Source organism: Tachyglossus aculeatus, chromosome 11 (assembly GCF_015852505.1).
Source record: "Tachyglossus aculeatus isolate mTacAcu1 chromosome 11, mTacAcu1.pri, whole genome shotgun sequence".
Taxonomy (NCBI): domain Eukaryota; kingdom Metazoa; phylum Chordata; class Mammalia; order Monotremata; family Tachyglossidae; genus Tachyglossus; species Tachyglossus aculeatus.
The window spans coordinates 32,831,425-32,846,553 of NC_052076.1; the positions used below are offsets into that span (position 1 = coordinate 32,831,425).

The 15,129-nt window shown below is 54.2% G+C and overlaps 1 protein-coding gene across 1 annotated transcript; it reads left to right on the top strand.

The window, feature by feature from the left end:
* Positions 1 to 1,765: 1,765 nt before the first annotated feature.
* TMPRSS4 (transmembrane serine protease 4) lies at positions 1,766 to 8,741 on the top strand. Its single transcript, XM_038754295.1, has 13 exons — positions 1,766 to 1,849; positions 2,409 to 2,445; positions 2,528 to 2,641; positions 2,861 to 3,049; positions 3,680 to 3,809; positions 3,978 to 4,088; positions 4,627 to 4,667; positions 4,859 to 5,018; positions 5,792 to 5,958; positions 6,968 to 7,066; positions 7,669 to 7,811; positions 8,200 to 8,349; positions 8,520 to 8,741. Exons 1-13 carry the CDS (start codon positions 1,766 to 1,768, stop codon positions 8,739 to 8,741), a joined length of 1,647 nt encoding a protein of 548 aa, XP_038610223.1.
* The last annotated feature ends 6,388 nt before the right edge of the window (positions 8,742 to 15,129 follow it).

Here is a 15,129-nt window from a genome sequence, read left to right on the forward strand (position 1 = left end):
AGGAGGGAGAACGGGTATTGAATCCCCATTTTACAGATGAGGGAACTAAGGTAAAGAAAAGTTAAATGACTTGCTCAAGATCGCGCAGTAGAGCCAGGATCAGAACCCAGGTCCTCTGACTCTCAAGCCCGTGCCCTTTCCTCTAGGCTAAGCTGCCTCTCTACAGTGTTCAGCTATAGTAAGCATTTTAATACAATAATAATCAACTGGCAGTGGGGAGAGGGAGCAGACCTGACAGTTTGGACACACTGTCCAACATTGGGTTCACAGTCTAAGCAGCAGGGAGAATAGGTATTGAATCCCCTTTTTACAGTTAAGGGAACTGAGGCACAGAGACATTAAGTGACTTGGTCAAGGTCACACAGCAGGCAACTGGCAGAGTCAGGATTAGAACCCAGGTCCTCTGGCTGCCAGGCATGTGTTCTTTCACTAGGTCATGCTCCTTCACCATCAGGAGGTGGGTAGAAGTTGAGCCATTTCTAAACTCTGCCTTAAAGTCCTTCCCTTCTTCCCCTTACTCCCCTTCCCCTGCCCTCCAGCTGATTCCTCCTGGAGAGAAAGGAGATGAAGATAAAGAATACAGAGATCCCAGCCCTGAGACCTAGCAGCTAACTGGGGCTAGTAGGCGTATTTTCCCAGAAAAGCTCTCGTAGAGAGTGAAGGAATGGATATTTGTGTGTGTCTGGCTGTGTGAGTGTGCAATGAAATGTGTGCATCCGTGTGAAAATGCATATGCACTTGAGTGTCTGAGTGTGTCTGTTGGTGAAGTGCAGAACAAATGAAATGAAACACTTCCTCACTTGGCAACATGGTAAAACACGTGGAATTCCCACTGGAAGCTGTAAGGCCAAAAATATCAGCAGGTCCCACAGGGGTTCGAGTAGATTCATTAGTTTCCTCTATTCTAGGGCACTAGGAGAAAAGTCAGGGATGGAGAGAGGAGAGTCAAGGGTGTTGAATGGTATTGGGCTGGGTCACTGGAAGGAGAGTCAGGGATGGAAAGGGGAAAGTCAAGGCTGTTGGATGGTCCATGCTGGGTCACTGGAAGGAGAATGAGGGATGGAGAGAGGAGAGTAGGGATGTTGAACGGTCTGTGTGCTTGGATCGTTGAAGGGAGAGTCAGAGGTGTTGAATGATCTATTCTGAACTGGTTTACATGTACTGGGCCTTGCATGGTATGAGTTTCTTTTAACTGGTGGCTTGGTAAGAAAGCCATCATTGGGTGCTTGGAGGACAGTCGTCCTTCATATTAGAAAATGATGCTTCTGATGGGCATGCAGCAGGGTGTTTCTGATTGTACGTGGGTGCCTTTGGGAGACTCAGTAAGAGGGAGGCCAGGTGGTCAGGCAGGTGATACCTTCCCTTGCATTTCTCCTGCTCATCTCTGCCCAGATTTCTCTTCTCCCCTGGTATTCCCTCCTGGGGTTCCTCTCTTACCCTCACCAACTCTGTTCTGGCTTTTGCAGGACCCAGCCTGTGAAAGTCCACTGACCGGAGAAGGTAAGGTCCAGTCCGGCCCAGGCCTCGATCCTCAATCTCTAGCCCCGGGGTTGGGGGAGGGGTGGGTCCAGATGGGAGAGCATAGTGGTGCCACACTGGGCCCCCAGAACTTTGCCAGCAACTCCTGCCACCCAGAGAAACCTTCATGGTGGGCATAGCCCCACCCTGGGCTTCTGAAGCCAGAATGGAGATGAGCTAAGGATTGGGAGAGCCAGGGGATGAGATCTTAGAGGCCCCAGCTGGACTACGTCTGACTCAAGAAGGCATGCCAGTTCACAGATCTCCGGAGGAGCAGCTGGCGGAAGTGCCGGCCCAGCAGTTCACCCGGAGGAACGTCCAAAGGAGCATCGTCAGGTTCAGGGATGGATTCCAGGAAGGGGTTGTGACCTCTGAGACACATTGTGTGGTCTGAGTGAGGCAACAACTCTCCAGAGAGGGAGGGGAGAGATTGAGTCAGAGTCCTCAGTTCCAACCAACTGCCCATCTCTCTCGAGGATATAGGCTCAGGTGAGTCTCCAGGGAGCCCCTTACCGAGCCTCCACCCTCTTGACTGGGAGAGCCATGATTCGGTCCAGCTAAGCAGGGCCCAGTTTGCTCCAAGAGGCAGGTTTAGTGTGCAGTGAAAAGAACATGAGGAGAGGAAGTCTGGTTCCTTGGGGAGCTGATAAGTTTGGCAACCTATCTGCAAGCCTGGTTTAAAAAGGCCCCATGGTTCTAGTAGTGACTTCCAGGCTTCATAGCCATTTGTTGCTATTGGGGGAGAGGGAGGGAGGGAGGGAGAGAGAGAGAGAGAGAGAGAGAGAGAGAGAGAGAGAGAGAGAGAGAGAGAGAGAGAGAGAGAGAGAGACAGACAGAAACAGAGATAGAGAGACAGAGAGAACCACCAAGCAGGTTCCCCCGAACCCCAGCGCAACAAGCTGCGGACCCCGTGGGCCCTAGAGGAATGTAAGATATTTCTCAGGTCTCCCTCTTTCGTCTGACTGAGCTGGGACCAGATGCCTTAGCCACTTCTCTGATCTCGTTGCAGGTGCCTCCTCCCTGAGCAAACCCCGGGACCCCAGGAAGGCCTGCAGGAGGGTGGGCGTTCCCATAGTGGCTACCATCCTAACACTCCTGGTCATTGTTGCTGCCGCCGTGGTCAGTAAGTGGTCCCTCCCAATGCCCGGGCTCGATGGACCGAACACAGCCTACCTTCTCCCCTGCTGCTTCCGGGTGGTCTGTGGAGCTCCAACTTGGTGGGGGGAGGGGGATTCTTGGGGGTTCATGGGCAGGGGAAGTATCCCTTAGAGCAGGGCCAGCTCCACCGTCCCTACACCCCTGCAATCCCAGCTACTGTGGTCGGCTCTTGGTTCTTGCCCAGCCGACTTTCTTCCTGACCCCATCCCCACTCCCCTAGTCAAGATGGTTCTGGATCACAACTACTTCCTCTGCCGAGACTCCTTCCACTTCATCCCACTCCAGCAGCTGTGCGACAGGCGGCCTGACTGCTCTTCCGGAGAAGATGAGCAGAATTGCGTCCAGAGCGTCTCCGAAGGGCCCCCCGTAGGAGGTGGGACCCTCGGAGTGGGGCAATGGGTGGGGCCATGGTCACATTTCAAGCCGGCACCTCTGATGACCTCGTGAGAGTCTCTCCCTTGGGGGTCAGCCTGGAAGGGCAGGGAGGCATAGGGCTGGACCAGATAATAATAATAATGATGGCATTTATTAAGTGCTTACTATGAGCAAAGCACTGTTCTAAGTGCTGGGGAGGTTACAGAGTGATCAGGTTGTCCCATGGGGTCTCACAGCTTTAATCCCCATTTGCCAGATGAGGTCACTGAGGCACAAAGAAGTGAAGTGACTTGCCCAAAGTCACACAGCTCACCATTGGTGGAGCCGGGATTTGAACCCATGACCTCTGACTCCAAAGCCCGGGCTCTTTCCCCTGAGCCACGCTGCTTCTGGAGGACCAGATGACCTCCAGGGTCCCCAAGAGGACCCAAGCTGGCCTGAGGGGACTGGCTGTCTTCTAGCTCCTGTCCTGCCTTCTCCTCTCTCCCATCCCTACCAGTGACCACAGCTGGACACTCCCAGCATTTCCTGTGGGGGTCCCCTTATTGGCATGGTGGGGTGGGGGGGAGGTTCAGCGGGAGAGTTAGGAGTGGGGGATGGGCCAAGCCAACTTGACTCCTTTCAACAGTCCGTCTCTCCAAGGACAGATTCACGCTGCAGGTGCTAGACGCAACTTCGGGGGCCTGGTCGCTCGTCTGTTTTGACAACTTCACTTTGGCATTAGCTAAGGTGGCCTGTCGCCAGATGGGCTACACCAGGTATGCAGCTCTGGGCCCCACCCACTACCCTTGAGCCCTGCGAAGGTCTGGTGGGGCGGCAGTGGCCGTAAGAAAGCCAAGAGGGATTGGAACTCAGAACCCCCCAAGGGGAGGCTGGTGGTTGCCAGGTTGGGGTTGGGACCACACACACCTCATCCCTTTCCCCAGTCAAACCGGTCACCCCTCTTTCGAGCCCGTGGGAGTTGGGCCTGATCCAACCGTTGACAGCCTTGTGGTAACCGAGGGCGACCATGGTCTCCAGGTTCCAGACCTTAGGGGGTAAGTGAGGGGCTCCAAGTAGCTGGCTGCCAGGCCCTTGAAGACTTAAAAGGTGATGGGTGGGTAAAGGGGATGGGGGTAATATCAGGCCGTTCTCCACTTCACCAGAAAGAGGAATTTAGGTTAGGCTTCCAGGGGAACTTTCTAACCTCCAGGGCTGGAAAAGCCTGAGAGGCACAGAGATGTGCCCATCCTATTTGAAGGCAGCGGGATAGGCAATTTTCTCCATTCCCCACCAGAATGGACAATTATTTGTCTTCCTGGGGTCATCTGTTCCCAGGTCCTAGGTCAAAGAGAACCTAACTGGGCAGTTTTTCCTTTGCCCACCCAACACTGTGGCCCCCACGCCCAACACACTCTGTCTCTCTCCCTGTCCCAAGGATTCAGGGAACCTGTTCCAGGCTCTCTCCCAGGAGCCGGGACAGGGGTCCGGTTGAGGGGTGACAAACTGGGGTCTCTTACCTGGGATGCTGGGAAACCGCCCCCCACACTGGCCCCAGGCCAGAGAGTTGACCCCCGCATCCGGGTCGTGTTCCAGCCCGTGTCCATCCAGTTCCGTGGTCTCCCTCCACTGCATGGGTGAGTCCTGGCGAGGGGCCTCCGGTCTCCAACCAGCACACAGCCTGATTTCTCCCAGGCCCAGCTGGCATAGGAGAGCCCAGGGGTGGGAGAGGGGTATGGCATAAGGTGGATTCTGGGAGGAGCGGGTGGTGGATCAGTGCAGCTGGCCCACTGCCCCACCAGCCGGGTCCTCGGTTCCCTCGCCGCAGTCTGCGGCGAGAACCTGCGGGCCCCACGGGTCGTGGGCGGGGAGCCGGCCGCAGAGGGGGTTTGGCCGTGGCAGGTCAGTGTCCAGCACCTAAAGCAGCACAGATGTGGTGGCAGCATCCTCAGCCCCCTCTGGATCCTGACAGCTGCCCACTGCTTCAAGTGAGTGTCCCTCACCCACCCCCACTGTCCCAAGGTGTCCAGGTTTACCGCCTATGAGAGATTACACATTCCCCCCCAACACCTCCAGGGAGTTCACCAGAGCCACGTGACCTCGGACAAATCATTTAACTTCTCTGTGCCTCAGTTGCCTCATCTGTGAAATGGGGATTCAAAGCCAGGTCTCCCTCCTACTTAGATTGTGAGCCCCATGTGGGGTAGGGACTGTGTCTGAACTGATTATCTTGCACCTTCCCCAGCGCTTAGAACAGTACTTGACACGTAGTAAGCACTGAAAAAATACCATTATCATTAGTATTAGTTACTATTATTAATAATAATAATAATAATAATGGCATTTATTAAGCACTTACTATGTGCAAAACACTGTTCTAAGTGCTGGGGAGGTAACAAGGTGATCAAGTTGTCCCACAGGGGGCTCACAGTCTTAATCCCCATTTTACAGATGAGGTAACAGGTACAGAGAAGTTAAGTGACTTGCCCAAAGTCACACAGCCGACAATTGGCAGAGCCGGGATTTGAACCCATGACCTCTGACTCCAAAGCCCGGGCTCTTTCCACTGAGCCATGCTGCTAATATTATTCCACACATTTTCCCTCACCAGGGGTGCCCATGTGTCTGATGGATGCAAAGAGGGGAGCACACAGGGGCTCCTAGACTTGGGAAAGCCAGAATGATGGGGCTAGCTCTCGTGGGACCCTTAGGCTAACCAAGCCCCATGAAAACTGGATTTCTACCATAATTCCCCCCTCAGGAACAACCCCGTAGTGACTCAGTGGCAAGTCGCATTCGGCTCCAATGTGCTGTCCGACTTCCCCGCCCGGGCGGTGGCCAAGATCTTCATCATTGAGCTGAACAACACTTCCCCCAAGGATGGGGACATTGCTCTGGTCAAGCTGGAAACACCCCTCGTCCTGTCAGGTGGGGGTGCACCCGGGGGGCACCCCTGTCCCCACCCTGTCTGGGGGCAGTGCCCTGGACTGGACATTGCTGAAGGGAAGGGTCAGAGGGAGCAGGTGATCTGGTCCCTTTCCCTGTCCTCAAGGACTGACAAGCAGATCACACACACACACACACACAGAGAGAGAACAGGAAAGGCAGAGGCAGTCTAAAAGATATCTAAGAGCATTAGGATGCCTAAAGCACATGCACCCACGGACATGTGCTCTCTCTCTCTTTCTCCCGACTCAACTGGAGCTGGGGAAGTGGTAATCCAGAAAGGTTTCCTGAAGGAAGTGGGTTTTAAGTAGTGTTTTGGAAGTGGAGCCCCATGGGATTTGGGTAACAGGTGATCTGGTCCTGCCTACTCCAAGAAGATTTTCCCAATAGCAATTTCGGTTTGCTGATGGTGGAGTTTTGACTATCAATGTCCTCTCACACCACGCCGCCCACATTGAACCCTGATGTCTCCAAGTCAACCTGGTTGACCGGTGTAGTTTGTACTTCCCCCCAAGTCCTGTGCCCTCACCTCACGACTGTCCCTGCCTGTTCTCAGTAAAGCCATCAGCATCCAGGGTAACTATTGGTGGAATGCAGAAGGGATGGAATGCTAATCGCCAGCCTCCCACCCCCGTGCACCAGTTGTCAATCATGTCAAATTCCATGCTATTCAGATGATCCACCCAAGAAAGCCTGTCCCCACTGAGTTTCAGGACCCCAGCGATCACACACCTGATGTTTTTTCAATGACACTCGTTACGTGCTATGTGCCAGGCATTGTGCAAGCTACTCAAGTTGGACACAGTCCATGTCTCACACGGGGCTCACAGTCTTAACCCCCATTTTACAGATGGAGTAGATGAGGCACAGAGAAGCTAAGTGACTGGCCCAGGATCACACAGCAGGCAAATGGCAGACCTGGGATTAGAACCGAGGTCCTTCTGACTTTGGAAACTATTGCTCACATCCCTTTCTCCCACCCCTCCCACAGATACGGTCAGACCCATCTGCCTGCCCTTCTTTGATGAAGAGCTGCCAGTAGCCACCCCGCTGTGGGTCACAGGTTGGGGGTACACGGAACAGGGTGGAGGTGAGTCCTGGGGTGGGGCCCCTGGAGCATGAAGTGGGGAGAGGAAGTGGTGTGCTTTGCTATCAGATCACTGCGGGCCGGCGTGTGGTGATGAGAGTGCTGACGACCCTGAAATGAGCCTGGAACCATAAGGAACAAACTCCAGGGAGATTCCCCCACTATGGGGTCAGGGGTCAGCAAGAATAGGGATCAGATACCCAAATCCACCCAAGAAAATACTTCCTGGGACGAGGCAGGGGAGAATGTGAGCAGACTCCCCACTTTAGTGATGGCTTAAAACAAAGAGATGCCCATTGTCCAGCCAGATAATAGGCAGCCTTATCCAGAGGCAGGGGGAGGGACTAAATGATCACTCAGAACCCTTTCTGAAGAAACAGATTCTGTCTTTAAAGCACCCGAGAGGGCCCTTCACTCCCCCCATGTATGTGTGAATATGTGTGGATGTGGTGGTGTCCACACTGAGCATGTATGTCTGGGCATGCATGCATTCACTGGACATGTGTGTGCACATCTATGTATGTCCGTTCGGGCACATGGGCATGAGGGAGCAGGCATGTGCCTGCCCTCCCCAGGGAAGATGCCCAACGACCTGCCATCCCCAGGAAAGATGTCCAGCAACCTGCAGCAGGCCCTGATCGAAGTCATCGACAACAAGCGCTGCAACGCGGCAGACGCCTATCAGGGCGACGTTACGGAAAAGATGATCTGCGCTGGCATCATCGGGGGCGGAGTGGACACTTGCCAGGTGCCGCCCCTCCACCTGGGATCCCCCCCCCCCTCCCGGCTGGGCTTTTGAGAGAGGCCCTTGGACGGGGCATCAGAGGCTGGACAGACTGATACCTCCTGTCCGAAATTGCAGACTGTCTCGTGGGTTCAGACTATTCTCCCAGCGTCGCTTTACCCCCTCCCCCGAGAGGGGCTTGGAAAGGGGGTCCCACCCCCATGGGACCCCAGCTGACCACAGTCCCAAGAGTTGACATCCTTAGATGAGCCGGGGAATAGTCAGGAGACAATCTATCACTTCAGACTTCCCGGTCTCCCTGGGACTGGACCATGTTCCCAGGGTGCTGTTGGGGGGAGAGGAGACGCTATCCCAAAACTTTCCAGATTCCACCGTGCTCTATCCTCCCCAGGGTGACAGCGGCGGACCCCTCATGTACGAAGCGGAGAACTGGCAGGTGGTGGGCATTGTCAGCTGGGGACACGGCTGCGGGGGGCCTAGCACCCCCGGGGTCTACACCAAAGTCCGGTCTTACCTCAACTGGATCGCCACCGTCAGAAAGGTGGGTCCCTCCGGGCCAGCGCGGCTCCCCCCGCCCCCCTGGCATTCCTAACGCCCTCCTCGTATCCCTCTTTCCCTCTCGCCCAGTCTGAACTTTAAGCGGTTCCCTTTCCCACTCCTGGAGAGGCCGGACTCCCACGCCGAAGACCCTCGCGTGCTCCCGGGGGGCAGCAGCATTCACACTCGGAGCCTCGGTGTGCCACCTCCACGCCCACCCTGCCTCCTGGCCCGGGGCAGCGCGGTGCCAGGCCTACCATACTGTCCCGACCACTCCGTGACAAAAACTATAAGCTGACCTCCAGCATTCACACTATCTATGTCCTGACTAAAAAACCTCACTTCCTCAAAGAACGAGTTCGTTTAAACTCGTTCACCTTCGTGGTCACCGATTAGTTCTTCAGCTGCCTGGGCAACAGCTTGTCAGTTCTGTAGGAGGAGTAATTGTTTACCTCCTAGAAGGCAAGCCCCATGTGGACTTGTCAGAAGGACCCGGGTTCTAGGCAGTAGGACTTGGGTTCTAATCAGAAGGACCTGGATTCTACTGCCGACTCCACCACGTATCTGCTGTGTGACCTTGGGCAAGTCGCTTAACTTCTCTGGGCCTCAGTTACCTCATCTGTAAAATGGGGATGAAGAGTGTGAGCTCTATGGAGACAGGGACGGTGTCCAATTTAACTTGTATCTACCCCAGCTCTTAGAACAGCGCTTGGCATATGGAAAACGATTAACAAATACCATAATTAATTAATTAATTCGGGTTTAACAGCTTGGGGGGTGGTGTTACCTTTATGAAGTGAATCATGAACTCTCTATGCCCTTAGCAGCCTCCGGTGCCGCCTTTCTGATTTCAGCTAGATGGCAGCGGCAACAATAAAAAAAGTTCTCCGCCTCACGAATTTTCCACGGCATTTAAAGTACTTAGGGGTTCTCCTTTCCCTCCCCGTCACCGCCCCCGGCCCCGAGTTGACAAAAAACAGCCCAGCGAGGGTGTGCTGAAGACTGTTCTTCTGCTCTTCACAGTGGGAAAATCTGAGGCCCAGAGAGGGTGAGGGCTCTTCTCAAAATCACACAGCAGTTCAGGGACAAAGTTAGGTGTCAAATCTGGGGTCCCTGCTTAATGCTCAGTTCCTCTACCTCTGACGTCAGAGCCTGATAGGTCCTGGAATGTAATAAAGACGGTAATCCTGGTGATAAACTGCACTGTGTGTTCCTATTCTTGGTTTTCTATTCATACATTTTATATTCTAAGCGCTCTGCACACAGCGCTCCCTGAAACTGGAAGCCCAGTGTGAGACAGGGACTAGGTCGGGCCTGGTTATTTTGTGGCTAGCCCAGCGCTTGTTACAAATGTTATCAACCATCAATAAATAACATTGAGTGATTGATGGGCATCCCAACGGTGGAGGGACCATTTGGCTCAGCCTTCTGACTCTAGGCAGGCCACTCGAGAAAGGCGGCAGGCGGAGGGTGTCCCTTAAGCGCTTAGAACAGTGCTTTGCACATCGTAAGCACTTAATAAATGCCATTAAAATATATATATATATATATATTTTCCCAGGATATTTCACATCCTTCCTCCGTCGCTTAATCCAGTGTTTGACTCCCTTGACCAGCAGGAGGAGACTTTACCCTCCTGCTGTAATTCAAATCCATTTCCTCTCCGACAGGGAGCCCGGTATATATTGCCAATTTGTACTTCCCAAGCGCTTAGTACAGTGCTCTGCACGCAGTAAGCGCTCAATAAATACGATTGAATGAATGAATGAATAAAAACGTGGTGAGGGGCTGGGGACCGCAGCTCAGTCGCTTTTCTTCGGCCTGGTAAAACGAGGTCTTATGATGGCAGTTATTAAGCGCTTACTATGTGCAAAGCAATGTTCTAAGCGCTGGGGAGGTTACAAGGTGAGTAGGTTGTCCCCCAGGGGGCTCACAGGCAATCCCCATTTTACAGATGAGGTAACTGAGGCGCAGAGAAGTTGTGACTTTTCTAAACAAGTGCTTAGTACAGTGCTCTGCACCCAGTAAGCACTCAATAAATACGATTGAATGGATTGGCGGAGTTCGGATTTGAACCCATGACCATTGACCATGACCACTGACTCCAAAGCCAGTGGGAAGCAGCGTGTCTCAGTGGAAGGAGCACGGGCTTTGGAGTCAGAGGGCATCGGTTCAAATCCCGGCTCCACCACTTGTCAGCTGTGTGACTTGGGCAAGTCACTTTACTTCTCTATGCCTCAGTTACCGCATCTGTAAAATGGGGATATAGACTGTGAGCCCCACGTGGGACAACCCGATCACCTTGTAAACTCCCCAACTTAGAACAGTGCTTTGCACATAGTAAGCGCTAATTTAAAAAAAAAGCCCGTGCTCTTTCCACTGAGTCACAAGGCTGGCATAAATTTCCCCACTGCAACAAGCCTCATTCCCAGCTCTGGAGCGCTTGGCAATCTCCGTGGGTAGGATTCCTCCACATTCTGTTCAGATTGAAGTTCAGACTGAAAGGGGTTGGAGAGCCAGAAACGTGGAGATGGCTTGGATTTAAAGAGAAGAGGCGAATAAAACGCTATTGAGCAGAGGCGTAGCTGGGGGAGGAATCTGCACTACGCGGGGCCAGGAGGGTGGGTGACAGACCGAAATCTGGGTCTGGGGCCTGCCCTCTGACAGCGGCGAAGCTCAAATCATAAATTAATGGGCTGGGGGACCCTGGCTGGGAACCCCGGATAATAATGATAGCATTTGTTAAGCGCTTACTATGTGCAAAGCACTGTTCTAAGTGCTGAGCACTGTTCTAAGCGATGGTAATAATAATAATAATGGTGGTATATGCTAAGTGCTTACTATATGGCAAACAGTTCTAAGCTCTGAGGTAGGTAGGGAGCATCTCTATATGTTGCCGACTTGTACTTCCCAGGCGCTAAGTACAGTGCTCTGCACAAAGTGAGCGCTCAATAAATATGATTGAATTCATGAATGAATATGAGATCATCAGGTCCCACATGGGGCTCATACTATAGGAGGGGTACAGGCATTGACTCCCCATTTTACAGAGGAGGGAACTGGGGCACAGAGAAGTGAAGTGACTTGCCCAAGAACATGTGGCAGGCAAGTGGCAGAGGCGGGATTAGAACACAGGGCTGCTGGCTCCCAGGCCCATGGTCTTCGGGGAAGCAGCGTGACTCTGTGGAAAAGAGCACGGGCTTTGGAGTCAGAGGTCATGGGTTCCAATCCCAGCTCCGCCAATTATCAGCTGTGTGACTTTGGGCAATTCACTTCACTTCTCTGGGCCTCAGTTACCTCATCTGTAAAATAGGGATTAAGACTGTGAGCCCCTCGTGGGACAACCTGATCACCTTGTAACCTCCCCCGCGCTTAGAACAATGCTTTGCACATAGTAAGCGCTTAATAAATGCCATTATTATTACTATTATTATTATTTCCCCTAGACTACCCTGTTTCACTGCTTCCCGGGTACTGGCAGAGAAGCAAGGCCTGAGAGGGGCAGATGGAAGAGACACAAAAAGGGTGGACAAGTTGATGTGCAAATCGTATGTACAACAGAAGCCACCGTCTATGGTCCGGGATGGGAGGCTCGGTGCCCCCTTAAAGTGGAGAGGGGTGGGGGAAAGGGGAGAGGGGCTTGGGCTATGATTTGCAGAGGATGAGGTGGGACTGGGGGTGACCCCGGCGTCCGAGTCCCACCAGACCTCCCCAGCCAAGCTCTAGAAACATAAACTTTTTATTCCATCCAAGGCAAAGCTAAAGGAAACTCGACAGTGCAAAACGCATCGAAAAGGCAAGACCCAAGTTGGCTCCGCGCCCCGTGCCCGGGTCCCGGGGCGCCCCTGGGGTGCGGAGCCCCCGGCCCTCCCTGCGGACACCAGCTCAGGAGGAAAGAGACTGGGATGGTTGCTTTCCCGTTGAAGCCGGAGGCTAACCCTAAACCTAAACCGAACCCATGCATAGTAATATCAGCAGCTCTGCATTTCGGGGGCTGGGAAGGGGGCTGGGGGCGAGGGTGGAGACCGCTGCATCTCTCCCCCCTCTCCCCAACCCCGCCGAGCTCAACACCGCCAACGAGGTGGGGTGCAAGAAGCAGGAGGCAGGCGAGGAGGAGGGAAGGGGAGGGCAGGAGGGCTCCATCCTGTTTCCCCTCTCCCTCGGGCCTTGGGTGAATAGGGGTAGGGCAACCCAGACAAGGGGTGATTGAAGACTTGCCCTACCTCTCGGCTCCATTATTTCCACCACTGCAAGTTGTCCAGTTACACCACCCCCCGGCCCCCAAATGTACAACTTTCTGCACACAACCCCTCTCAACCCGTGATACAACCTTCTATACACACTCCACCCTTTCCATACCTTCATTCACAGATACCCACTCTATCTTCTAGACCGTGAGCCCACTGTTGGGTAGGGACTGTCTCTATATGTTGCCAACTTGTACTTCCCAAGCGCTCAGTACAGTGCTCTGCACACAGTAAGTGCTCAATAAATACGATTGAATGAATGGATGAATCTCTATCTCTCTCTCACACTCACACACACGCACTCACACACAACACCCCCTCCAGCCCCCTACTCTCTTCAGTACACACACCTGCCAGCCCCTCCAACCCATAGTCACACCCATAGTTGCACACACTTCCCCCATCCACCCACAGCCACCCACCCTGCGATGCAAGCTAGACTGTAGGCTCCTCACCGTAGACTCCTCAAGGGCAGGGAATGTTTCTACCAACTCTGTTGCAGTGTCCTCTCCCAAGCGTTTAGTACGGTGCTCTGCAAGCAGTAAGCGCTTGATAAATACTACTGATGGGCTGAGGAGATGAGCTGACCAGAGCTAAGCGCTCCAATCCCAGACAGTCCCCACTCTTTCTATCTCTGAAGGGAAGTGGGGGGAAGGGAAATGTTCTTGAGGGGCCGGGGGGGGGGGGTTCTCTCCATCCCATTTGGCCAGCACGGCTCCCTGGAAGGCCAAGAGGGATGCCCAGGGAAGGGAAGCCAACTCTCCACACCCATTCCACCGTGCAGCTGGATCGAGGATAATAAAAATTTCAAAGGCCTTGTGCTTAGGGGGTGCGGTGCCGAGGGGGAAAGGGGGGAAAGAGCCAATCTGATCTCTCCAAGAAGAGTGTTTACCCTCCTGGAGCACTTCACGGCTTCCCTCAGTTTCACACCCCACCGTGAGGTAGGTAAGGATTATCATGCCCAGTTTGCAGTTGGTGTATGGAAGCCCAGAAAGGGTCAGTGACTCACTGAAGATCACCCACAGCAGGCCAACAACAAAGATGAGGCTGACCGGATACTGCCACCCCCCTCCCCTGACCTTCCCCGGGACCGTGGATGATTTGGGGAAGGGCCGAAGAACAGCTTGCTTGTTTGTGGTGTTCCAGGAAAGTAGCTGGGATGGCCATTTGCAAGCTTGTCCCTCTCGGGGATCTGGGAGCAACCTCCTACCCGTCCCCCGGTACAGCCTTGGGTGCCCAGAGAGGAGTAGCTGGCTAGCGCAGGGGCAAGCAGCTGGCACACCCGAGGGCTGCCCTCCGAGAGAGGGGTTGGGGCCTGTTGGTTGGATCCGTGTCATCTTCTGCCAGGAAATAGGTCTGAGACCCCCTGGCCTGGCCCTGGGCTCTGAGCAGCTCGATTCTGCCATGTGTGCAAATCCTGTGTACTCCTCGCCCCACCTTCTCTGGCCGGAGGAATGTTCCACAGTGACTCCTCAGGACAGGGAAGATTAATGACTCTGCTGGGGCCAACGAAGTAGCCACCACCCTCTTCACCCGCATCTCTGGCTGCTGCTGGGAAGCAGGATGACCTAGTGGATGGAGCACGGGCCTGGGTTCTTATCCCGACTCTGCCACTAGTCCGTGTGTGACCTTGGGCAAGTCACTTCACTTAACTCCATCTCAGTTACCTCATCTGTAAAATGGGGATGAAGACTGTGACCCCCATGCAGGACAGGGCCTGTGTCCAACCCACTTTGCCTGTATTCACCCCAGCGCTTATTACAGTGCCTTGCACATAGTAAGCACTTAACAAATATCATTTTTTCCCGATTCCTAAACCATCCTACCTCCCAGAGGCACTGGCCCTAAAGGAGGTCCAGCATCATCGAGGAATCCATCAGACGGGAGCAGGGCAACAGGCAGAGCTGGAATCCGAGCAGGGCACAGAACCCAGGTGTCTGAAACCCAGCCCTAGGGCTCTCCCCTCTGGCACACACAATCTTCTCCCTGTCCCTCCAGGCACCCCATGTGCACAAGGGGAGGGACTCCCCACCCCGGGCCTGCTCACCCTACTCCGGGGGGCAGACAGAGCTCCCTTCCGTTGAGGGCCCATACCCAGGGGTGGAGTAAGCGAAAACACCAAGGCACTGAGGCAAAGACTGCCACCCTCCCCACCCTCCGCCCCTAGCACGAGGGACCACCAAATGATTCTTGACAAACAAAGAAAAGCCCCCGAGCCCTGCACCAACCAGGGGCAGGAGGGGGAGCAGCAGCGGGTGATGGCGAGGTGGTCTCAGCAGAAGGAAGACTTGAGAGAATAGTCCTCACCCCCCAGTGGAAGGAACAGGGCGCCCAGAGTGGAAGATGAGCCCTTTACGTGGGAGAGGGGCACATGGACAGGTGCAGGCAAAGGGAGGGGGGAGAAGGGTGGCACCACTTGGCACCCCAAATCATCCACGGGGCATCTCCAGCGCGGGAAACAGGGTTCTTGGAAAGCTTCAGGATCGTGGTCCTGAACCTGAGGAGACGTGGGGAGACACCCATTCAGGTGGGGACAG